The following is a 26048-nucleotide window of genomic DNA, read 5'->3' as shown; positions in this document are numbered from 1 at the left end:
TTTTTTTGTTTGTTTGTTTCTTGTTTTGGGCTTCCTTTAAATTACAATCCGGATGAGTATCATTTGGTGTTCAAAGCATTCTCAAAACTTACCCACAGTTCTTGCACAGCACCCTGGTGTACAAGTGGGAATTAAATACAAGTATTTAATGAATGTATATGAATCGACGGTAAATATAACATCACAGAGGTTCAGTGAAACTTTGTACATTTCAGGGATGGGCCAGTACTTCTTGTGGGAAAGAAAAGTCTGATTAAGGAGATGAATAGAAAAGAGCATCCTTGATTGTGGAGCTGAGATTCAGTAGAAGGCTTAAAGTTCAATCCAAGGTGGGATGAAAGGAAACTTCCTTAGGAGGCCTGAAAGGAGAGAGGTGGGTGAGTTGAGTAGGAAAGCAGTTCGGCCACACTGGGTGGTGTGACGTTGTTGTGGGTTCCCACGCCGGCAACCACTATCCACGACGTGGCCACGTGGGGCTGCGTGTGCAACAGACACACACAGGGCATCTCCCCTGGGGAGTCTAGCCCACACAATTTTGCCCTGGATCGCAGTATACTGTGAAAGAAAAGCAGTCACTAGAGGTTATTCGGATCAGCAGTTACTGAAAAATAGGGAACACGGGACGTAAAAAGAAGGGCGCAGGGGGGTGGTGTCAGCAGAGTCATGTAAAGCTGAAGAAAAGAGAGCATCTTCCTTGTGGTTTCCATCGATGACATAATTGAAGATTAGAACCTGGAGTATGGGGAGGAAGAGAGCAAAGTGAAGGGGTCTGAGCTGGCTCCCTGCTGACCCATGAGGGCACAGAGGGAAGAACCAGGTTTAGGTGGGGTCCAGAGAGCTAGAGAGCTGGCACTGAGCTCCAGAGAGGACTGGATACTTTCATACAGGCCATGCACGTGTTTGTAAGGGACACACAGCTGTCATGTTTCTGAATTTTAATCTCCTCCTTCAGTTGTCCTGCCTGAAAGGTCTACGCGGGTTTACCTTCTGCCCTGGCAACACGGTTCGGGTTGTGTTTTACGCAACGGGTTTGAACCCTACAACCATGGAGATTGCTCTGGTTCCCCTGTACAGCTTCAAAACAGCTACCATCAGTTCAGACTGTTGTTTTTAATCCCTGTATTTGAATTTCAAGCTGTACAAGCAGGAGATTTTTTCCCTGGCAATAGGTTTTTGGAACGTAAAAATCATGTTTGGGGAGAAAAAAACAACTGCCTGGGACTTTTCACCAATTCTGCCCCAAATGACTTTCAGCTTTAAGGAACATTCAATTCCACTTACGTTGTTTAAATACACATTTATTGAATAACTACTTTTTACAGAGCACAGTGGTGTGGTGCACATGAGTAAGCCGTTTTTTTTTTTATTGAGGAAGACACAGGTTTTTACTCTTAGAAAATACAATAGGTTAACTACTATCATAATAATAGTGCATAACTTTTAGTGGCAAAGCTATTAAAATCTTAAAGAAAAAAAAACAAAAAACCCACACAGTCCTAAGTTGAAAAAAATCATACCAGTAAAATTTGAATCAGTGACCACTGAGGAAATATATACATACTTCCTTTTGCCTATATTTTTGTTTAAAGTTTTGGTATTGTACCATATTCTTATGATTTTCTTTGAGAGTTAAGGTGAGCAGTGGAACAATAATCAGTCTTGCTGGGGTTTTTTTTGTTTGTTTGGTTTTTTGTTTTTTGGTTTTTTTTTTTTGGTATTTCTCTTAACACATTTACTTAGTGCCACCTATTGGCCAAGTGGATAATTGAAGATAAAAAGCGTTATTTACTCCTCAGGGATGAAAAAGAATGAAATCGTGCCACTTCCAAGGACGTGGATAGAACTGGAGGGTATTATGCTAAGTGAAATAAGTCAGTCAGAGAAGGACAGGTATCCTATGTTTTCACTCATGTGAAAACTGAGAAACTTAACAGAAGAACATAGCGGAAGGGAAGGAAAAATAAGATAAAAACAAGGAGGGAGGCAAACCATAGGAGACTCTTAAATATAGAGAACAAACCAAGGGTACCTGGAGGGGAAGGGGTGGGGGATGGGCTAAGTGGGTGACAGGCATGAAGGAGGGCACTTGTTGGGATGAGCACTGGGTGTCGTATTTAACTGATGAATCACTGGCTTCTACTCCTGAAGCCAAGACTACACTCCATGTTAACTAATTTGAGAATAAAAAAAAAATTTTCAGTGTAACCAATAATATCTTAGGCTTGAATTATGGACCAGCAGCACACAATGAAAGATTGCCATATGAGCTTTTGCATTTTGTTCAATAGTTTTAGATTTATATAACATTATGCCTTATATTCCCTTATTGTTATTCCAGCACTCATAGCCTGGTGATGCACTGATTAAGCATGCTGATTTTGCAGAGAGATTGCCTGGGTTCGAATTCCAGCTCCACTATCTGTAATCTCTGAACCTTGGGGAAGTTATTTAATCTCTCAATGTCTTTTTATATAAAATGGGGACACTAGATTTTTTTTTTGTATGTTTTATTTATTTTTGAGAGCAAGAAAGACAGAGCACAAGTCGGGGAGGGACAGAAAGAGAGGGGGACACAGAATCTGAAGCAGGCTCCAGGCCCTGAGCTGTCAGCACAGAGCCCGACGCAGGGCTCGAACTCAAGAACTGTGAGACCCTGACCTGAGCTAAAGTTGGACACTTAACCAACTGAGCCACCTGGGTGGCTCACTGAGACAATAGTTATGAGCATTAAAAGAAATATCTGCATAAACATACATGTGTACCTGTATGTGTGCATATATGGTATACACAATTTTATATATAACTTTATTTATATTATATATTACATGTTATATATATAAAACTTTAGGATAATTCTTGGCACAAAATGAATGTTTTCTACTACTATCAACAAAAATAAAATTCATCTTTGTTATTTGTTGAATGCTGAGAACTTTGTATACCCGACATTGATAAGCACTGAAGGAGTTATTCCTGTGGTGGAATAAAGGAAAATGCAGTTCTTGGGAGTTTGTGAAACTTGCTTAATGTCATATAATTTATCATTAGCAGAGGTGAAATGGGGACACATCTACTTGTTACTACAAAGAACGTGTATTGAACCATTACCCTGTATTTCCTGTTTGGGCCAATGTTATTATCTTTTATGTCTCTGTAAGAATACCAAAAAAGCAGTTTATTTTCAGTTATAGCACCAAAAAAACTAGAATCCAGAATACTTTTAAAAATTCATTTTAACCCTCTTTATGAATTTTTAAATAATTATTTAATGTAAAGGGTGAAAGATTTATTCAATCTGAAGAGAAACTAGATATAACATACATGTGGAAAATGCAATTTACTTACACTATCAATCCCATGATATGCTTGTTTAATATTGAATTACTGGAAAAGCAGCAAACAAAACAAAACAGGACCTTTATAAATACCATTTCAGATTATTTTTCAAAATACATTTCTGGCATCACTACTATCAATTAACTGTTATGATCTTTAAAACTAGGTTATTACTAAGAGACCGAAATCAACATGTTTCCTCCAAAAGTTCAATATTTGGTAGATATTTTGGAAGATTTTACTAGTACCACAACTTTTAGCACTTTGGATTTGTGATTAGGCTCAAAGTATTATTTTATAATTTTTCAGTATATGAAATGCTTCCAGGTGAACCGAATGCGTTAGTAGATCAGCATTCAGAAAGTTAAAAAGTAGCAGCAAAGTTGGGTTTTTTTTTTAACTTAGAATACAATTCTCAAAAAACACAATCACCAGAAACTATAAAGAACCCCCTGTATCAATAAAGTAATGAATTAATTAGTGTGCTCCTTCATACGGCTGATGCAGAAACTGCTTTTAACATCCATGACTTGAAAGATACAGAAAAATACCTTGGAAACTTCCAAATTTTCATACTTTTTAGAGGATTACTTGGTCATCATCATTATCATAGACACAATCAATTGCGAGAAGAAATGGTGTTTTATTTTCCTATAGCCAAGGTTTAAGGAAACATGTTAAGAATTTCAGATGTTAGGGTTGATCTGAAGATCTTTGTTAACAGCATTAAAAATTTTTTTAAGTTTATTCATTTTTGGGAGAGAGAGAGAGAAGGGGAAGGGCAGAGATAGGGAGACACAGAATCCCAAGCAGGCTCCAGGCTCTGAGCTGTCAGCACAGAGCCGACATGGGGCTCGAACTCATGAACTGTGAGATCATGACCTGAGCCGAAGTCAGACACTTAAACAACTGAGCCAGCCAGGCACCCCTAATTTGTTGGTTTTAAAAGAACCAATATTAAATCCAATTCCTTCCCTCAAAAACCACAAAAGCATTTCTACTGTTTTATTAAATCTCAAAGCTCAAATAACATGTGTTGAGTTGATTATGTTTGTGTGAAGAGATAGCAAAGCCAAATGAAACCCTCTGTGTATCATTACCTTCTTAACATTAGCTGCATTCTGAGACAGAAGGAGGCAGTAGTTTGCAGTTGAAGGAAGAGTGACTTTAAAAATTCAACACAGTATCATACCAACAACAGAGAACCTCCTGGATGATGGACTATTCCTGGATCTTTGCTACTATTCCTGTTTTATTTTTAAAAACGAGTTTCTCAGTAAATGTTTCCATTTGCTACAGGTCATATGCATCTTGGAAGCCTTTGGGCACGCCAGGACAACTCTGAATGATCTGTCCAGTTGTTTCATAAAGTATTTTGAACTACAATTCTGCGAGAGGAAAAAACACCTAACAGGAGGTAAGTAGAACATTAACAAAGGCAGATCTCAGGAGCTGCCAGCAGGGGGCAGAGAAACTCCAGGCATGGTGACAACAGTGTGCGTGTGCATGCACATGTGTGTGTGTGCGTGTGTGTGGCTATCTGCACACCTGAGATGTCAAGTTATGAGTTCAAAACTTCTTGTGAATTGAGGGATATCAGAAATGTGAGGGGAACTTTTTGAAGATGATTCTTGTGTAAACTATCTAATCGGGAACCCAACGAAAAACAGCTGAAATGGATCATAATTGTTGAACACAGAAATGACTCACACACCCAATTACAATAAATTATGACTGGAGTAAATAATCCCTTCATAAAACAGACACTTAAGTCTATTTTAAATAAAAGTGAATGTATATTTTTAAAATGAGTGGATTAAATCAAAACATCAAAATAAGCACCCAACTAAAGCCAAAGAACACTATTTTTTGGCTTCAATATTTAATGTGTACTTGATGAAAAGCCCTTATTTAAAATTAAACTAATTTAGAATTCACCTGAGATGTTACAGTTCTCTAATGAAAACAGATTATCCAGGCAAATTAAGAGAATTGTAGGTGGGGAGCCCATGCACTTGGAAGAATCAAGTATTGTAAAAACATTAATAACAGCCGTTAGCAACCAATTAATTGCTAAGTGTAATCATTTTAGAAAGAGATCAGTCCTATTTGGTGTTTTCAAGTATGCTTCAAGAAACAAAAGTTGGTTTGGACCATGACTTAGAAACAAAAAGCTCGGGCGCCTGGGGGGCTCAGTCGGTTAAGCCTCCGACTTCGGCTCAGGTCATGATCTCGCCCTTCCTGGGTTAGAGCCCCGCATCGGGCTCCGTGCTGACAGCTCGGAGCCTGGAGCCTGCTTCGGATTCTGTGTCTCCCTCTCTCTCTGCCCCTCCCCTGCTTGTGCTCTGTCTCTCTCTCTCTCAAAAATAAACATTTTTTAAAAAGAAAGAAAAAGCCTGCATTTTGCAGTAAGTGCCAAAATCCATTATTAGTAAATGAAATTTGGTAAGAAAAAAATGTATAAAAGACGTAACAAAAGATAACTTTAGATGTTGAAGTTAGCAGCTTCATTTCTGCAATAGGAATGTTATGTCTTGAAAAATCTGTGACAAAGAGCTATATTTGAAGGTCCACCATTTGAGGAAGACCTCAGCCAAGAAATATCTTGAGCCTCAAAGTCTGGTTTTCGGGTCTTGGTTTTATCACACCGCAGTGAGAGTGTCCCCCCGCCCCTCAGCCTGACCTCTTCAATTCTGAGCGTAAACCCTGAGCTTTTGGGGCCCAGCGGTTGGAGCTGGGGGTGGAGGAAGTCCCCGGTGCTGCAGGCGGCCCCTGTCCACTCTGTGTGTGACTCCAGGGTACTTGGGAGCTCGTCGTAAACACAGGCCTACCGACTGGGGTTCTGTATTTAACAAGATTCCCAGTGGTGTGTATGAACACCCAAGTTTGAGAGGCATTTCTTCCAGCCTGAGTCGAGCTGGCCATGCTTTTATGCACATGGGGCTTGGAGGAGAAACCACTTGTCCGGACATCACTCCCATGACCTTGTGTTTTCTGGATTCGGCATTCCCCTTGCCAAAGCGGAGAGGCACTAAGGGGCTTTTGCAGGTGTTGCCCATTACTAATTTTGTTGGCTTTTTTTTTTTTTTTTCTGGTTGGAATCTAATATGTCCCCTTCAGGAGTGTTAGTTTAGAAAATCATTCTATATATATGCGCATGTGCAGGGGAAGCAGGACCGCTGCAGTGCACTAACCGGCCGCCTGTTAGCGGGGTCCCAGGACGCTCCAGCATCGTCACATCCACGGCGCCACTCTCAGGGCTTCTTGGAGGCAGCAGTGACGTGGCCGGAGTGCGATTCACAGGGGGAACCGGGGCCCTCCCCGACCCAAAAGTCCTCTGCATGGTGCAGGACTGCGCGTGCAGACGTGGGGTGCCTTCGGCAGAATGGTGCCCGGATGTGGTACCCCCTGGGAAAGCAGCAGGCCAGACCTCCGCGGAAGGAGGTGCACCCCCTCCTCTCTGCACCCCCGTTTTGTTTTCCCACTCATCCACTTCTCATTAGCATCCTTGATTTGCTCCCTGGTGCCCCAGCTTGTTAGTCTGGTAGCTTCCTGCTCTGTTCCTTTAAAAATCTGACAGAATGATTGTTCTGAAGGTTCTATGTTCCTTTTTTGATTGATTTTAAGAACACAACATGTACTGCTAGACAAACAGGGCCAGTGCCGGCTGAGACTGCATGACAAGGAGCAGGGAGGCTCGGAGCGGGCAGATGGGAGCTCAGCTCCTTGTTCCCTGTGTGGAAGGGGAACGGTGAGCCATGTGTGCAGAGGATGTGCCTCGGGAGACAGAAAGTTCAAGCCCTTTGGGGCGCACGCGAAGAAATGCAAGACTGAAAAGAAGTCTCGGGAAGCGTGGCCAAGTGCCTTCAGATATTTGCTACCAGGTGGAGAGGGTCTGGAGAACAAAGGTCTGTATGCGAGCTCCGCAGAGTTGGTGGATGTGACAGAGAGGAAGTACGTTTCCTGATCACGAGGCCCTCGCACCCGCCTTCCTCGTGATGCACCCCACCTTCTCGCCCCATGCTGGGGGTGCTCCAGGAGGGGAAGGCGCAGACCCCTCCAGAGCTCCCAAACAGTCAGTCTCGAGGGGACCTGGGCGACGTTGTTCTAGAGACACTGCCTGATTCTGCACGTTCTAGAGCCTGCCCACGAAGGACCTGCTAACTGATGAGCAGGTTTCTGGCACCCCGAGGAGTGACTTCATAGTGTGTGTCATCTCCTGGTGCCTGTCAGCATGGAAGGGGTTCTGTAGAGTGCGTGACCGTGCAGGCAGGACCCACTCTAACAAAACATGACAGGCTCGGTGACTTGGAACGGAAGTCTGGGATCCGCAGGATGGTACTCTCTCGGATGTCTCTAGGAGTCTGTCCTTCCTCGCCTTGGCCAGCCGCTGACGGTTCCTGCCAGATCTTGGTGTTTGCTGGCTCCTGGCTCCCGCACTCGGGTCTCTGCCTGGCTGGTCACAGGCGCTCTGGCCCCGCCTCTCTCCTCTTCCCCTGATAAACACCAGTCTTAATGAAGTGGGACCTGTGCTGCTCCAGTACGATTTCATCTTTTCTAAAAAATCTATTTGATGTTTTACTGGACATATAGGTGTCCATACTGCTGTGTTGTTAGTTCAGAAGTAAATTCGACTGGGTCCTGCCGCTGAAGGCTTGCAGGATAGTCAAGGAGCTAAGACCTGTCTGTCTGCCTCTCTTCCCCACCAGAGTGTAAATCTGCATTCCCTGCTATATCTCCAGGGTCTGGCACAGTGTCTGGTAGAGTTAATGTTCAATAAATGCCAAGAGAATAAATGGATGAAGGGCTGGCTGATTCTAGGGGAGTAACTCTAACTCTAACTAACTCTATGGGGGGGTGGTAAAAAGTAGTAAGAACTGTAAAGGGGCCACTGACTCCAAAGAGCCGATGCAACTGAGCTCAGACTCCAGAAGTCCTGGGTCGGTCTTAGGTCCAACCTTAGCACTGCCCCTATGACCTTGATCGAATCACGGAGACTCTCTAAGGCTTATTTGTAAGCTAGAAAGTGTAGACCACGGAGACCAGCAGAACATGTACCTGAATGAAGCAGGATGTGCAAGACAGTGGGGGCCGTGCCAGTCTGGAAGCACCGTGCCCTCCAGCAGGACCTTACCTGAACTTGAAGACTATGGACGGGTACCCCGCTTTCAGGCAAGGTCATGTCCCCGAGTCCTGGGGTTAGGACATAGGCGTATCGTCTGTGGGGCACAATCCAGACCACCTTAGAGGGGATCTGTTATGTTGTCTTTACTTCTTAAACTGATTTTCAGGTTACGAACCTTATGGTTGGAGCGCCTGTGTGGCTTAGTCGGTTAAGCTCCCGACTCTTGATTTTGGCTCGGGTCACGATCTCATGGTCTGTGAGATCAAGCCCCGAATCAGGGTCTGTGCTGACAGTGCAGAGCTTGCTTGGGATTCTCTCTTTCTCTCCTTCTCTGTCTGCCCCTCTCCTGCTCACACACACTCTCTCTCTCAAGATAAATAAATAAACTTAAAAAAAAAAAAAAAAAGGAACCTCATTGTTACCTCCAAACAGGAGGCACCAAGCACTTGAAGAAGCTACTAGCCAGTGTGATACCTTTGAACAATTACATCTGTTATCCAGACTCCTTTTCTGAAAGAAAAATAAAAGACATATTAATTGAAACTACTTTACACAAATTTTAAAGAGAGTTGAATCATTCAAATGGGTTCCCTGGAAAAGCCTTCTGAATTTTAAGTGTTCACTAAAATAGTAAATCAAATTTGAGTAAGGCTATTGCACCTCAAACTAGGTCAAATAAATGTAGGCTACAGGTTGATTTTGTTCTTTATGGTAGTCTGGGTTCCCTTGAATTATCAACATTTCTAAAAGAATGGTGAGGGTTTTATTGGACAGGAAGCATTATCTTACAAATTTTAAGGTGGAGTGGACGTTGCATGTTTCCTTCATTGATACTATTGGTCCTAGTTTATTTTTTTTTAATTTTTTCTTAAAAATTTTTTTTAACGTTTATTTATTTTTGAGACAGAGACAGAGCATGAACGGGGGAGGGTCAGAGAGAGGGAGACATGGAATCCGAAACAGGCTCCAGGCTCCGAGCTGTCAGCACAGAGCCCGACTCGGGGCTGGAACTCATGGACTGCGAGATCATGACCCGAGCCGAAGTCGGCCGCTCAACCGACTGAGCCACCCAGGCGCCCCTTTTAAATTTTTTTAATGTTTATTTTTGAGAGAGAGTGTGTGAGCAGGGGAGGGGAAGAGAGAGACAGAGACAGAATCCAAAGCAGGCTCCAGGCTGTGAGCCATCAGCACAGAGCCCAGTGTGGGGCTCGAACCCATGAACTGTGAGAACATGACCTGAGCCTAACGAAGTCGTTTAACTGACTGAGCCACCCAGTCGCCCCATGCTTTTGTAGTTTAATGCCAGCTCCCTAATCTGAAATAAATATATATATATATATATATATATATATATATATATATATATAACAGAAAGTATGATGCTTAGTTTTATGAAACACCAGCTATAGAAAAGTAGGGAATGTTTCTTGTTTTGAAGAAGATTTAATTAATGAATAGCATTGTGGTCTGGCTTTCAGCCCAATATTTTCTCCCGTCTGATTACTTATTTAACAATACAATTATTCTGGGTTCCCTGGTATATGCATCAGCATGCTCGGGACGAAGTGATGTGTAAAACCTCTTACCGTCGTCCCATAGGTAAGGATGTAACCTACAAATATTGGGAAAACTTTGTCAGTGATGGTTTGTTTTCACTCATCCAGTACCTTTCACTTGGGACTTGAGGTAGTTGCTGAATCCCTAATGATTTATATTTTTCATTCAAGAGTGCAGAGAGGTTTTCCGGGTGTTCAAAGGCACCAATGAAAATAATGGTGGAGAATATATTGATGCCATATTCCCAGCTTTTCTCTCATGATCAAGATCATAGCTGGTCTTTTTTTAGGGTCTTTTAAAGATTTTTTAGGGCAACTTTTAAAGTTGCCATTCATTTTAAAGTATGTGCCATCTTTTGACATATGATAAGGTACCCTTTCAATCTTTTCCCCAGTGGATCATTTTCTGGTTTATAAATCTTCAAAATTACACAATAACTGGGCACCTGGGTGGGTCAGTTGGTTGACCATCTGACTCTTGATTTCGGCTCATGTCATGATCTCACGGTTCGTGGGATTGAGCCCCACATTGGGCTCTGCGCTGCTCTTGGAGCCTCCTTGGGATTCTCTCTCTCTCTCTCTCTCTCTCTCTCTCTCTCCCCCCCCGCTCCCCCCCTACCTCTGTGTCTCTCAAAATAAGTAAACAAACATTTAAAAAAAATGTGATACAGACCTCTGCCGTCTTTGGAAGTACAGGTCACAAAGCACACAGCATTTTTCAGTGGGGCCGCTTGGCACAGTGCAGGGGGCTCCAGGCTGGATCTGTGTGTGCACATGGGGTGAGTGTCCTTACCCTTTTTCCCCAACTATAAAATTAGACACCAGACCATTCTCTCCTGTGTTCCTTTCAGCACTGTTTCACTTTTTAAAAAATTGTTTATTTATTTTGTGAGAGAGCAAGTGAGCTGGGGGAGGGGGGGGGAGCAGAGAGACAGAGAGAGAGAGAGAGAGAGAGAGAGAGAGAGAATCCCAAGCAGGCTCTGGGCTGTCAGCCCAGAGCCCGACTCAGGGCTCGAACCCACGAACTGTGAGATCATGACCTGAGTCGGAACCAAAGTCAGACACTTAATACACTGAGCTCCCCCTAGGTGTCCCCAGCTTTGTTTCACTTAATTAGAGAGAAACTCCTTGTGTAGTTGAACGTTTCTAAGGCTTCCAATGGAGGCTACAAACGGTTTGCGGTCACTGCTGGTCACCGAGGAAAGGGCAGGCAGAGCTGAGACCGCGGTGGGGAGCTGGGTGAGCACCACCACACCCCTGCGCTCAGCTCAGTCAGTGGGCTGTGCGCCTGGTCCCTGCTGCAGGTGACGCATTGGAGCCCAGCTCGCAGGCTCAGACCTCCTCCGGCAACTAGACATTCAAAGCCGAAACGGTCCACCTGTCCCGGGCAAACCTATCTACCCACCAGATGCTTCTTTGGGTGATGAGGTGGTCTCTTCCTCTGGGACATTCACGATTGAGGAGGATGCTGGTGGGTAAACGCTGACGGGAAGACTTTTGGAAGTTCACACATCCGAGGAAACACGGGGTTCTGGTGTATTTCCTAACCGCTTCCTTGTGGAATTGCACACTCATCAGGATAACAAAACAAGCTGTGGTTTGCAAAGTATCAGGCTGTCTAATAAGAGGAGTATGAGCTTAAACTTGGAAACTTTGGAGACTCCTGAGGTCTGCTTTTTCTCTCTTTTTAAATTTTTAAGCCTTACTACATTGAAATTCAAACAAATTATTTTTCTGTTGTGATTTCGTCTGTTTTTTCTCTTTTTTAAAATGTTTAAGCCTTATTATGTTGAAATTCAGGCAAATTATTTTGCTGTTGTGATTTCGTCTGTTTTTTCTCTTTTTTAAAATGTTTAAGCCTTATTACATTGAAATTCAGACAAATTATTTTTCTGTTGTGATTTCGTCTGCTTTTTCTCTTTTTTAAAATGTTTAAGCCTTATTATGTTGAAATTCAGGCAAATTATTTTTCTGTTGTGATTTCGTCTGTTCTTTCTCTTTTTTAAAATGTTTAAGCCTTATTACATTGAAATTCAGGCAAATTATTTTTCTGTTGTGATTTCGTCTGCTTCTTTCTCTTTTTTTAAATTTTTAAGCCTTATTACATTGAAATTCAGGAAAATTATTTTTCTGTTGTGATTTCTTTTGAAATAAGCTTTTACCTGTCTCTAGTGCTTTCTTCTGCATGCTTCGTATAAATTAACGTTTTCTTTGCAACACATGGTCTGATTTCGCTTTGATGTGCTATAGCTCCCCATAAAGTCTGCCTCTTCCCGTTTTGCCAATAGTTTCAACCCGCTTCACCTATCCTGTCATTTGGTCATTTATAACCCAGCACAAACCAATATGACTGTTTGCGTGTTGCAATATATTCAGGCTGTCCCAGGACACCCCGGTCTGTGCGCGCAGGTGAGTCACTGTCATAGAAGTGGGATATGCTGGCTCGTTCCTGCCTCGCCCCACTTCTGACACCCACCTTGGTATTCCCAGCTGTCTCTCCGGGTCCGGAGCTGTTGCCCAGATGGTTTCCCATCCTGGTGGCCTTCGGTGGCTCCGCAGTGGTAACTTCCTGCTTGTCAGTGAGCAGAGAGCCTTTCCACTCTGGCTTCTACTGCCTGGGTGCCCCCACCGAGGTTCTTTGTCCCATGTTTTCTTGATTTAACCTTGTTTAGGACACCCGTCCCTTCTAAAGACACAAAGCCAGCCCGCTTTGTGGTTTTCAGCTTCGTTTTTCTTTTTTTCTAAGTCACTGCCTCATTTAAATGCATAAATGTGAATTAAGAAGATAGCCCACTTTGTGGCTCAGTGGAAATTGAAATCAGCCATTACCGTCAGGCTGTGAGGAGGCCTCAGCCATTTCCCTCTGAATCTGCGTAGCCCCTCGCTGGTCTCATCAAACGTGAAGTCCAGGACTGGACTCTGGGCTCTCAGAGGACAGCCCACGGGACCCCCTGTGCCCGGGTCCTCCCACCCCATTCACATCCTCCAGCCTCACTGGACTATTTAAGTTCCTTGGTGGTGAGGCCACGGCTTGGTTTCTCCTCTTTGCTGCCTAGGGGATGGGGATGCTTCCCTCTCCTGGAAAGTGTAGGCAATTCTTACTGCACTGGTGTCCTTTCGGGTCACTTCTTCTTCCCCAAACTCTCTTTCTAATGTGTCCGCTGGGTCCCAGCTCTGTTCACTGTGGATCTGGCTCTTTCCTCATTTCTTTCATAGCACCTGTCGATATCTGGAAGTGTCCTTTTCTTGGTCTGTCTGGTTGGTTGCTGTCTGTGTCTCCTGTTGGGATATGAGCCTGTTGGTGGCACTGCTCTGGTCTGTCAGGCTGAGTCGGCAGTCCCTGCCTTTTGTTGGGTTGCTGAATCTAAGGAATGGATGTAAAGAGCCAATAAAACGAAGCAGCAGCTGTTTTCCTCCTTTCAGGGAAGACGTGGTGTGAAGGCCACATGAACTCATTCATGACCACAGAGAATGTGTATTATTGAGAATGTAAATCGATAGCAGAAGTTACCGACACTTAACTCTGGCTCTTTTTTTAATTAGAGATTGTTTTTCTTCATGAGGACAGTTTGTGTCCGGTAAGGACGGAACCACATTCTGCTTCTTAGTGCCCACTCCATCCTGGAGGGATTGGAGAAGGGTCTGCGGGGGGTGGGAGGAGGACTCAGAGTCCACATGTGCGGTGTAAAGGGCATTTGGCTCCTGTCCCGCCTGCATCCTGAAGACACCCACATCCACGTAAGTGGAAACCGAAATTGGGACTCCTGGGGGGCTCAGTGGGTTAAGCGTCTGCCTCTTGGTTTCGGCTCAGGTCATGATCTCACGGTTTGAGGGATCGAGCCCCGAGTCGGGCTCTGTGCTGAGAGCATGGCACTTGCTTGGAACTGTGTCTCTCTGCCCCTACCCCATCCCTGTGTGCGTGCTCTCTCTCTCTCTCTCTCTCTCTAATAATAAATAAAGGTTAAAAAAATGGAAACTGAAATTTTCTAACAATCAGAAATGTCTCCCAATATATATTCCAGGGCCATAGTATCTGCTTGGGAAACTTTTAAACTTGCATTTGAAACAAATGAAATGGACAGTCTGTTAGGGCTTTTGCTTGTGTCCTTTGGAAAACGAACCAGAAGACCGTCTCCATCATAAGTGAGCCTTAAGTGAGCCTTAGGCTTGTCCTGTCAACTGGACATTCTTTTAGAAGTTTCAGAGTGCTTTAAGTGATCTTAGCTCCGTTGAGGAGCAGCATCTTTTCGTGGTGATCAGCCACTTGGGTTTCAACGTGACAAGGCCTCCAAGAGGATTTAAATGAGGCACTGTCTGAAAAGCCCCAGCACAGAGCCTGGTGCACCACAGGTACATGGAATAGTAATCCCTTCCTCTTGGAGGCCACAGGAAGCCCGGGACCTTTATACCTCCTCGTCCCCACATTCGTATGGGGTAAAGAGAAACGTGGAAATTGACAAAGCCAGAGTCAGGACCAGGAGCCACACTTGGGTTCCTAGTTGAGGCACCTTTCCTTATACCACCCCTTGTATTAACCTTGAATAATGAAGTCAAAAGAAACGCATAAGCGTTTCTTAGGGAAGAGAGAATATTTGGATATTTTAATTAAGCAAGAGTGTGCTTTTGGTGACCTTTAATTGAAGACATGATGGTCATGAAGACATGATATGCCTCTGGGAAGAGATCCTAACTGGTCATGATTTATAACTAGAAGGGCGGGGCATGGTGACAGTGAGTGCTGGAAGTTTCTGGAAGTCAGTGGAAGGGCATCGAGGGCAGGTATTTGTCTTTTTTGAAGGAGAGGATATTTATTTCCTCCATTTTCTTTTATAATTGAACAGAAGTTAGTATAGCTCTATAAAATATTTTACTGAGTACTATGTCATATATAATCAACAAACATCTACATTTGTGCCAGAACTTTCTGAGAAACATATTCATATATAGATTTCTGGTAAGACAGAGGATCACAGGTGTATTTTATTTAGTCAGGGATGTTGCTGAAATAAAATATCTTTTAAAACATACAGGTCTTGAGAAGTCAAAAAACCAATTAGCAGGAAGCCTCTTTCTGTGTGTGGACATTTATATGAATGAGCCAAACCCCGTTAACTCCACACCTATCGTTTTCCTTCCATTATTTTAGTGTCACTTCAGACACAACGAAAGGCTGACATTTTCTCCATTTGGAAGGATATGAGAGTCTCAGAGAAATTAGAATTTTTGGTTGTTCTGTGTTTTCTTCTAACTAAGAGCCTCTTTTAAGATACTTTTTTTTCAAAATCCTACCGATCAGAATCCTGCTAACCCACAGCAATTTTATTCTCTGCGGGAGATGAGCTAACTGGGATGATTGCTAATTACACTGTTTTTGAATTTAGATTAAAGGTATTGAAATCACTCTGTGAGGTGGAATTTGATTAGTTTTGAATGCTCCTCTAAACGAAGCTTGGATGTTGGCTGGGACAAATGGGCGTAGGGTCACCCTTTTCTCTGAATACAGAAGCGTGATGGCCAGTACTCCATGCCCTCTGATATTCCTGTAGTTGATGACTAAAAAATAATGCAAAGGAACAACTATAGAAGCTTATTCCCTACATACACAGATTTTTAAAAATATCCTCGTGAGCAGAGTTAATGTTGCTAATGTTAAGTGGAAAATGTTCTTAGCAAATAATTTAAGAGAGGGAAAAAAGAGAGGAAATAAAGTGTAGTAATTAAGATCTCTTCTTGAAATTATCACCTGATTTAATACTCCAAGAGAAATGGAAAAGAAACGACACTTCCCTGTTCTAACTTTAGCATCACCTTTCGGCAACTAATTAAAGGGATATTTTGAAAGAGCCTTTATGCACTTATGACAACTTTTCTAAAAGGTTTCTAATAAGACAACTTTTCTTAATAAGAAGTACTAATTTTGAGGGTTTTTTTTTTCTTTTTGCATTTATAACCATTATGACAGGCTGAATGGGCCACTTAACTGAACTTTACTAGAGGGAAAGCACGTAATAGTCTTTCCATTGGTTCAAGTAGATTTGCTATATAAAACCAAAATCAGGAGACCTCACATTTTTTTTTTTTACTTTTAGAGGCTGGACTCTAGAATAATTATACACAGACTCATTATACAAGATGATGTTTCTAGTTCAAATGTAGGAAATAACTATGTCCATTTGACTCCCTAACAACTGTCACCTTTTGATCCAAAACAATTATTGACCGTGAATCTTTACTTCAAAGTGGAAAACTACAATAATTCACAAGTGCATTTGAAATTGAAACGCTTCATTGTTTACTGACCATTCATAATGATAAGAATAAACCTAAATTCCAATAAAAAGAATAGTTCAGAAAAACTACAAGTTTCAGCCTGCCAAACATATAGTCATAAATGTTTTTTTTTATTTTTTTTAATGTTTATCTTTTAATTTTATTTTTGAGAGAGAGAGAGCGCACGCGAGCATGAGCAGGGAAGGGCCAGAGAGAGAGGGAGACACAGAATCTGAAGCAGGTTCCAGGCTCCGAGCTGTCGGCAAGAGCCTGGTATGGGGCTCAAACTCGCGAACCACGAGATCATGACCTGAGCTGAAGTCGGACACATAACTGACTGAGCCACCCAGGCGCCCCAGCCATAAATGTTGATTGACAGTAACTTCTGTATTGCCAGTCCTGTCTGGAAGCAAAATTGGGATTGTGATCTCCATGCTGCGTTCTCCCACCATTGACCAACAACATGTTTTTGTGATGTGGGTTGTTTTTGTTTGTATTTTTGTAATCTTTAGCAGCAGAAGCTCCAAATAATGAATATTAGGTATTTTGCTACTGGACATGTGAAGTCACAATGAACTAGGCAGATGGCTAGACACTCTTCAATCCGGGCATGCGCTTTTATAGACACATCACCTGTCTTCCTCTTTAACTGGGAAGTAAACTTTATTATTGAAGCATCTGTTTCATTATCTTACCACTAAGCTATAAAGCATCGTTTGGCTCCTTTTTATAATTTTGATATAGATGTTGAAACTTGCCCAGTATACTTTCTGTATATCAAATTGTACCTGCATAAATTCAAGTTATATTTGCCTTTGCTACAGTGGGTTTCTTCCACGATTTTCAGCAGTGAGACATTATTGTCTATGTATCTGGTCTTTGTATAGTGTAGCTGTATATACTTCTGATCTGGTTGATAGTAATACTTGCTAGGGTCTACAGCAGAGCTCTTTATAATCAGTATCTGTTTATATATACCATAGCAATATGACTTGTGCTTTCAAATTGTAAGACATTAATGAAGAAAGTTCTAAAACTTACTTTGGTGCCTTTGTTATACCCAGGGACACATCTTGTTTCAGATTGTATTTGTGCATGAAAGTTCTGTGTTGGGTCAAGAACAAAATAAGAATGTCTCCTCTCATCACTTGCTTTCAACATTGTACTGGAAGCCCTAGCTAATGCAATAAGACAAGAAAAAATATATACAGATTGGAAAGAAAGAAGTGAAACTGTCTTTGTTAACAGATGACATGATTATCTCTGTAGAAAATTGGAAAGAATCAGCAACAAAAATTTCCTGGAAGTAGTAAGCCATTATAGCAATGTTGTAGGACACATGCTTAATATACAAAAGTCAATTGCTTTCCAAATATCAGCAATGAACAATTGGAATTTGACATTAAAAACACAATATTATTTCCACCACTACCAAAAAATAAAACACTTAGGTATAAATCTAACAAAATATTTACAAGATATTTGTGAGGAAAACTATAAAAACCCTGATGAAAAAAATCAAAGAAGATATAAATAGATGGAAAGATATTCAATGTTTGCAGATAGGAAGGTTCGATATTGTTAAAATGTGTTTTTCCCAATTTGATCTATAGATTCAATACAATCCTAATAGAAATCCCAGCAGGTTACTTTGTGGATATTGACATAAAGTTTATGTGGAGAGTTAAAAGATCCAGAAAAGCCAACACAACGTTTAAAAAGAAGAACAAAGTTGGAGGATTGGTGCTACCCAAATTCAAGTGGCAGGAACAGTGGTACTGTGAAAGAACAGACCAGGAGATCAATGGAACAGAATAGAGAGCCCAGGTAGACCCAGGTAAATATAGTTAACTGATTTCTGACAAAGAGCAAAGTTTGATAGAGAAATGACAGTTCTTTCAACAAATTATACTAAAATAGCAGGACTTCCTCATGCAAAAAAAAAAAATGACTTGAAATAGATCATAAATCTACATGTAAAAACAAAACTATAGGAACTCCTGAGTGGCTTAGTTGGTTAAGCATCCGACTTTGGCTCAGGTGATGATCTTGCTGTTTGTTGAGTTCTACCCCCGCATCAGGCTCTGCACTGGTGGTGTGGAGCCTGCTTGGGATTCTCTCTCTCCCCCTCTCTCTCTGCCCCTCCCCTACTTGCTCTCTCTCTCTCTCTCAAAATAAATAAACTTTAAAAAAAAGTATAAAACTTTTTAAACAATAACATAAGAGAAATTGTAGGTGACCTTGGGTTTGGCAATGAGTTTTTAATATAACACTAAAAACAGCAATCCATGAAATAAATAATTGATAAGCTGGACTTCATTAAAATTAAAAATGACTGTCCTATGAAAGACACCATTAAGAGAATGAAATGATGAGCCACAGATAGAGGTAAATTTTTGCAAAACAAGAAAAACACATCTGATAACGGACTGCTAACTAAAACATGCAATGAACACTTAATACTTGGCAATAGGAAAACAACCCAATTTACAAAATGGACAAAATATCTGGACACCTCATGAAAGAAGATACACAACTGGAAAATACAAAAATGAAAAGATGCTACACATTATAGGTCACGTAAGAAACGTGAATTAAAACAAAAATGAAATACCACTGCAAACGCATTAGAATGTCTAAAATTCAAAACACTGACAATGCCAAATACTGGCAAGGATGTGGAGCACCAGGAACTCTGATTAATTGCTTGTGGGAATGCAAAATGGCATGGCCACTTTGGAAGACAGTTTGGTGATATTTTACAAAGCTAAACATAGTCTTACCATACGATCCAGGAATCACACTCCTCAGTATTTACCCAACTGAGCTGAAAACTTATGTCCACACATAATGTGGATACAAATGTTTATAGCAGCTTTATTCGTAATTGCAAAAACCGTAAGCAACCAAGATGTCCTTTAATAGGTGAGTGGATAAATCAGCTGGTGCATTCGTAGGGTGGGCTCTTATCCGATGATTTAGGAAGTGAGCTCTCAAGCCATGAAAAGACAAAGAACCTTAAATGTATATCTTTGAATAAAGGAAACTGAAGTGATTACAACCTGAGAAGTTTGCATACTGTATGATTCCAACGATATGACATTCTGGGCAAGGTGAATCTGTAGAGACAGTACTAAGAGCAGTGGGCATCAGGGGTTAGGGAGAGAGGAAGGGATAAATACTGGAGCATGGGCTTTTTAGGGCAGTGAAACCACTCTGTTTGTTACTGTGCTGGTAGAACATGGTATTATGAATGTCTTAACGCCGGTGGAGTGTACAAAGAGTGAATACCAACACACATTTATATACTTAATTAATATTAAGCATCAATATTGGCTCATCAATTCTAACCAATTTACGAGACTAACACGAGAGGTTAATGACAGGGGACGCGGTGTGCTGGGTAGGAGAGAGAAGGTATGATGGAGCTCTTGGTATTTTCTGCTTAATCTTCCTGGAAACGTACAAAGCACTCTAGAAAATAAAGCCTCATATATTTTTCAAAAGGTCTGTATTTGGAAACAGTTACGTTATTATCTCGTGCAATTCATTAACGCGTGTAAATCTATGAGAATGAAACTAGTAATGTCATTTAACAGAATCCCCCCCCCCTTTTTTTTTTCTTAACCAGCCAGAATTTATACATACATGCTCGAGAAATCCAGACTTGTTTCACAACCTCTTGGCCAGAGCAATTTTCTCATTTTCTACCTGTTGATGGATGGGTTATCTGCTGAAGAAAAATACGGGCTTCACCTTAATAATTTATGTGCGCACCGGTAAGTGACTGCATATTTTCTACGTGGTAATTCCGTCCTGAAGTCGTGGTGGCATTTAAGCAGTCTTAAATTTTCTCCTGATTTTTCAGAGAGTGGGTCAAAGAGAAAAATTGGGTACTGTTAGGTCACAACCATCTGTAACAGGATTGTAACAGTTTTTTGTTTTTTTTTTTTTTAGAGTGTTGAGGTTTGTGTATGTATTAACTTGTGTTTCTGTTTTCCTAATTTTCAGATCAGAATTAATAAGTGAGTGTCTATATAAACCTTTCTGTTCCTTTGGGTATTTTGGATATAACATTAGTTATGCATTCCTAATCTTTGGCAGTCTTTTGAAATAATGGGCAGTATTACGTGGCAATCACCGTTCATTAGTAACAGATGAAATTGCATAAGGGATGAAGACAAACAGCACATAAACCAAGGAGCTCATTTTCTGCCCTGGAGGCAGAAAGCATTTGTTCAAATGTAGATGCATTGGCCATAGGACAGGATGGAGGTGAGGGACTCCTAAAGATATGAGCTGAGGAATGTCTTCACGCTGAGGGTATTTCTGCCACCTGCCAGATCCGATGTGTCTCCCCATGCGGATTGGTCCAGATTTGGATCGGGATGAGAAGAAAACAGTGGGCAGAGTGAGCCCCGTTGAGGGGAGAAAAACAGGTGCAAGAAGGGAGCAGAGGGAGCTGGGCGTACCGACCAAGCTCACTAGTAAATCTGGGACAGGGCAGAGGCACTAGACTCCGAAAGAGATACGGATTTTTTTCAGATGCCTGCTAACATCTGACTTGGAGTTACTGGGTGTTTGTTATTGGATTCAAGAAGAGTGGTGTGTGTTTCATAATTTTTGAGAACCCTTGCAAGAAAAGTGAAAGAATGCCTGAGGAGGAGGACCTGTCTTGCTGGTTGAGGCATGAAGGCAGAGAAGCCTCTGGGGCTGCAGGGTCGAGATGCCAAGTGTGAGAGATGGGGCTTTTCCGGGGTGATGGGGTCTACGGGGCTCCTGGAATGGATTGGAGGGACAATGGGGCAGCCTCTGTCGTGGCCACTGCCGTGAGGCGTTACTGAGAGTGGGGCACAGGGCCACTTGAAGGGGATGAACGGCCCTGTCCTAACTTACCATGACGTTACCAACCACTGTCAGTCAATTTCTTTGAAAATATTACATCCAGGAGTATAGGCACAATGGGTCATGCAGAGCAGGAGAGAAGTAATCAAAAAGTTAAGGCCTTATCAGAATTGTGTTTTATTTACTGAAGGACTTTGGGGGTTTACTGTGTTCCCAAACAACAGAAATTCAGAAGAAAAAGAAAAAAAAAATACTCCTTTTGGAGCATGGTAGCCTAGGTAAAAGTGATTTTTTAAAAAAAATATGGAAATGTTAAGCTCCTAGGGCACTGAAAATGTTTTTTTACCAAATCTCCTCATTTCGTGAAGAAGGAACTCAAACCCAGAACCATAAGGAGGCTTGTGCCAAAGGGAATATGTCATGTATCAGCAGCACTGAAAGACCTGTTCCCTGGAACGAGCCTTTGTTTTGCTACATTGAGTGTCTCTAATGGCAGACGTTGTCCTTGGGAGGAAACGCATCGGATGGGCAACCCCACGTCAGGTGTTCAGGAGTAGAAGCGAGGGAGAAAAGTCTTACGGATTTCTGTGTTCCAAATCATGCTTACGAGTACAGAGTCAATGTAGACAGCAGATAATTGGTTTAGGGGGTTGTCTGTATCTATTTGCACGTGTGTGCCTGGCATTTCGGACTTAGAGCCACTGAAGAGTAAAGGACCGGAATCTTTTCTACCATTCAAAGAAACAATTTAACTTCTGGGTCTGGGGTTTGGACCCGTCTTTCCGAACGTGTGGGCGTGGGGGAGAGAAAACAAGGTCTCCTTTATGGGGGAGCCCGCCCCGGCATTCATCCCTCTTTGCAAAAGAGAGTTTGGAATCACTCAGGCTATTTAGAAAGTCAAACAGTCAGGGGTTCCTTTGTGAGAAGCTCCAACAGGAAAGAAGTCAGCAAAATCATGAATCATTCAATTCCCCTGAACAAAGAGGTTATTTTATTAAAATGTATGATAAATATCTAATGGGAACAAAACAACATTCCTCAATAAAAATACACACCACCACTCCAGATTCATAAAAATATCAGTTGGGACGTTTGTACAATGAGAATAACACAGACATAATGTTCTTTAATAATAAAACAGGGTGTTTTGCAAGTTACAATGCATCATGTGCATCGCATTGTTTCTGGGGTTTCTGTGGCGTGGGTCTTCTCCCTTTTATGGTGCTGGCAAGGCTCGGGGAGTTTGTATTTGTCTGACGTTTGAATTGGGGTTGGGGTCTAATCTTTATGGAGTAATGATGTATCTCAAGGACCATAATTTTTGAAATTGTTTGGGTCATTTGCAATCGGCGGTGTAAATCTCAACTTGCTAGCTTTTTGACCTTTCACAGACCAGTGACCCTTCTGAGTTTCCCCCTTAAAATCAGCACCCAACAGGTATGGGAAAAATCACGATGTATAAATAGACTGTTAGGAAGAGTGCTGTTGTTACCATCACATCTACTGATTTGATTTTGTTTACAGAGATGTTGAGGTATCTGTTAAATAGACCATCCAGGGGCACCTGGGTGGCTCAGTTGGTTAAGTGTCAGACTTCGGCTCAGGTCATGATCTCACGGTCCATGGGTTCGAGCCCCACATCGGGCTCTGTGCTGACAGCTCAGAGCCTGGAGCCTGCTTCGGATTCTGTGTCTCCCTCTCTTTCTGCCCCTCCCCTGCTTGAGCACTCTTTCTCTCTCAAAAATAAACATTAAAAAAATTTTTAAAAAATAGACTATCCAGATATGCCTTTGCTTACTCAATGTTCATCCCACAGTGCAGCTTGAACTGAAATGTTGATGAAGTATGTTGAGTCTTAAGGCAAATAATACCAAGAATTGCGAGCCTGCTTCCTGCAAATGTACCTCTTTCCTTCTTTAATAACAACTCATTGCCTGCGTGGAACATAAAATAGACATGGAACAGTAACTGGGGGCTGCAGACATACTCGGTATCCGTCATATGTTCTTATGTAATTGAACTCCAAAGAGAAGGAAACATTGCTGGAGCTAATGCTTTATAATTAAAGCTACATAAGTGTCTTTTTTTAAACTTTGACTCTGTTTTTGGAATTAAAAGTTTTCAGAGTCTCACATGAAAATTTATGAAGGTTTATTTCAGTGTTAAATGCCCCTAAAAATACTTTCCTGCTTGTAAAATTGGAACAATACCTAAAACAAGCAGATAGCACTGTTGCTTAACCATGGAATAAAAATGGTACAGCCATGAGTTCCTATAGCTGAACTGCATGGAGACAATATTTATAACACTTTGCATAAGGATTTTTCTGTACAGATTGTTAAAACAACAACAACAATGATGTCAAGGAAAAACAAGTCTCTGGGTCACTAACATTTAAAGCAGGGAAAATAAGATTGCATTTACCAAGGATTTCCACTAGATGGTGCCATCTCCACAAAGTCAGGAGCTAAAAAAAAAAAAAAGGCTCATCAGTAAAGGTTTCTTTTTGATTTATGGTTCTTCCTATGATTTACTTCTTTTTCCTGTTTGTTCGTTTTTCAAGTTCTATTTCAAACTCCTTTGTACGTATTCCTAACCTTGCATCTCAGGATAAATATAGTCCACGTTCGTGGGATTGGGCTTTAATGAAAGTTAGACACAGTCGTTAATTGTTTATCTTCGGTGTGCTTTAAACAGCGTTTACAGGTTTTCATCCCAGAACAGTTGGGCTCCAAAATGCAAAGAAGTTATTCCTAATCTGCCTTCATTCTGATGAGCGTCGTAAATTATTGCCGCACTGCACGGTAACATTTTCAGAAAAGGTCAGATTGTGAATTACAAGCTGAGAGCAAGCAGCCCTTGACTCAGACAGAGCTTGTGACCTGTTTCTAACCTTGTGTGTTAGGAAACTCTGACTCATCCAGTATTTGAACTTGTGATTGCTGCCTGGGAGTGCACCTGTCACCGAGGACGCTGTGGCAGTTAACGCTCACTGAGACTTCATTTCTTTCGCTCAGGGTTTCTTATGCACATTTAATTTGGCTTGAAAAAGTTTCACATAATTGAAAAATAGGTAAGGGTAAACTTAAGTTATTATTTGAGGATGACTCTTCATTTGGCTACATATTTTAGGCAAGCAAATCTTGAAGGTGCTCCCAAGACACAGTTTCAAGATAAGAGGAATCAAAATGCATCTCTACCTGACTCTATTATTAGTTATCTACATGATAATCACAATTGTGATACCGACAACTTAGAGAGCAGCGCCCATCATCCTCCAGACCCCATCCTACTATTCTCTTCCCTGTCTCTTTGAATCCTCACCTGGACCTGAGCAAAGGACCGCTCCTGCATCAGAGAGACCAGGGCATGAAGAGGGAGAGGTCCTCCAGGAGCCAGACTGGAGTCTAAGTCCTACTGACTCTCACCCTTCACCCTCTGTATTGTGCCCACAGCAACGTGGCCTGTAAATTGGCAACCATGGGCTTTGCCACTTTGAGTCAGGGACATCTTTAAGGAAAATGAAAGTGAAAGCACGAGGTCGATGTTTGCGTACACGTTTTTATTTAGAATTAGTTAAGCAAAACTAAGTCCGGACATTGTGGAGTCTGTCACCTCTATCATAAAAAACAATTCTGGGTTACTTCTTTCTCAGGTAGAAAAATTAAAATTTTAAGCCATAAGAGATTGCATTATCCTCGCTGGGGGTTAGAATATTGAAAATAATGGAAAGGGTTGGGTCACCTCTGTAAATGGCCAGGTAAATTTCACTTGTGAAAAGCTAGTAGCGAGGATTCAGGGCCAGGGGTTTCTTCCTTCTTTCCATTTTTGAGTCACGTGCACCCAGATGAGGAGAGAGAGGGGAAAAGAAAACAACAAACCACACTGGTATGAGGGACATGTTCTACCTCTTTAATTAGTCTTCAGAATCCTATGGGAGAGTTGTGAGCATTCTAAATTGTTTTTATTTTTTTATCTAAAAATTGTTTTTAAATGTTTTTATTTTTATTTTTGAGAGAGAGAGACAGAGAGACAGACAGACAGACAGAACGTGAGCAAGGAAGGGGCAGAGAGAGAGGGAGACACAGAATCCGAAGCAGGTTCCAGGCCCTGAGCTGTCAGCACAGAGCCCGACACGGGGCTCAGACCCACGAACCGTGAGATCATGACCTGAGCCAAAGTTGGATGCTTAACCGACTGAGCCACCCAGGCGCCCCTAAATTGTTTTTATAATGAGACTGAAGCACAGATACGTAACTTAATCAAAGACATTTAGCTAGTAAGTTTAGTTAATGAAAAAGCCAGAATCCAAACCCAGGTATGTGTGGCTTCAAGTTTTATGTTCATTAGCACTCTTTGATTGCTGGTGTCAGATACCCAACATGAACACATTTAAGAAGAAAAAGAGAAGAAAAGAAAAAGAGGAAGGATTCAGAGAATCACATAACTAATTGGAGAAGAAAGAAGTCGCATATAACTAGATCCTGGAACTAGATGCTGTCTGTCTCTGTCTCTCTGTCTCTCTGTCTCTCTGTCTCTCTGTCTCTCTCTCTCTCTCTCTCTCTCTCTCTCTCTCTCTCACACACACACACACACACACACACCCCTCTGTTTTACTTTGCTTGTGTTTTCCAACATGGGGAGGAACATAACACACAGAGCCCTAACCTTCCACATCTTAGGAACCTTGGAGAGGAAGCCAAAGTTCCTCTTTTCCTCTCCAAGAGGCCACCTTGGCAGCCCAGCTTAGGTCTCAGGCCCTCCCTGGTCCCTGAGTCATTCCGAAAGGGTGGAGGATGGGAGCTGTTTAACCAAAGAGGAGGACAGGGGAGCTGGGCACAAGTAAACAGCCACGTGAAGCAGGTTCCTTCCACTCTGTTCTGCTCCAACAGCCAGGCTGATCCCCAGCCACCCAG

General features: G+C 42.0%; 1 protein-coding gene across 2 annotated transcripts in view; it reads left to right on the top strand.

Annotated features, from left to right (window-relative positions):
- The window catches only part of MYO16 (myosin XVI), a 611293-nt gene that overhangs the window by 327157 nt on the left and 258088 nt on the right, over positions 1-26048 (top strand). For both annotated transcript variants that reach the window (XM_060636706.3, XM_060636705.3), the window contains exons 15-16: positions 4636-4753; positions 19919-20066. In XM_060636706.3, coding sequence (XP_060492689.3) covers positions 4636-4753; positions 19919-20066 — 266 coding nt within the window. The remainder of the gene's footprint in view (positions 1-4635; positions 4754-19918; positions 20067-26048) is intronic.

Source organism: Panthera onca, chromosome A1 (genome assembly GCF_046562875.1).
Source record: "Panthera onca isolate mPanOnc1 chromosome A1, mPanOnc1 haplotype 2, whole genome shotgun sequence".
Lineage (NCBI taxonomy): Eukaryota > Metazoa > Chordata > Mammalia > Carnivora > Felidae > Panthera > Panthera onca.
Note: the sequence above shows the minus strand (reverse complement) of the source record. Positions and strands in the feature narration are given on the sequence as shown.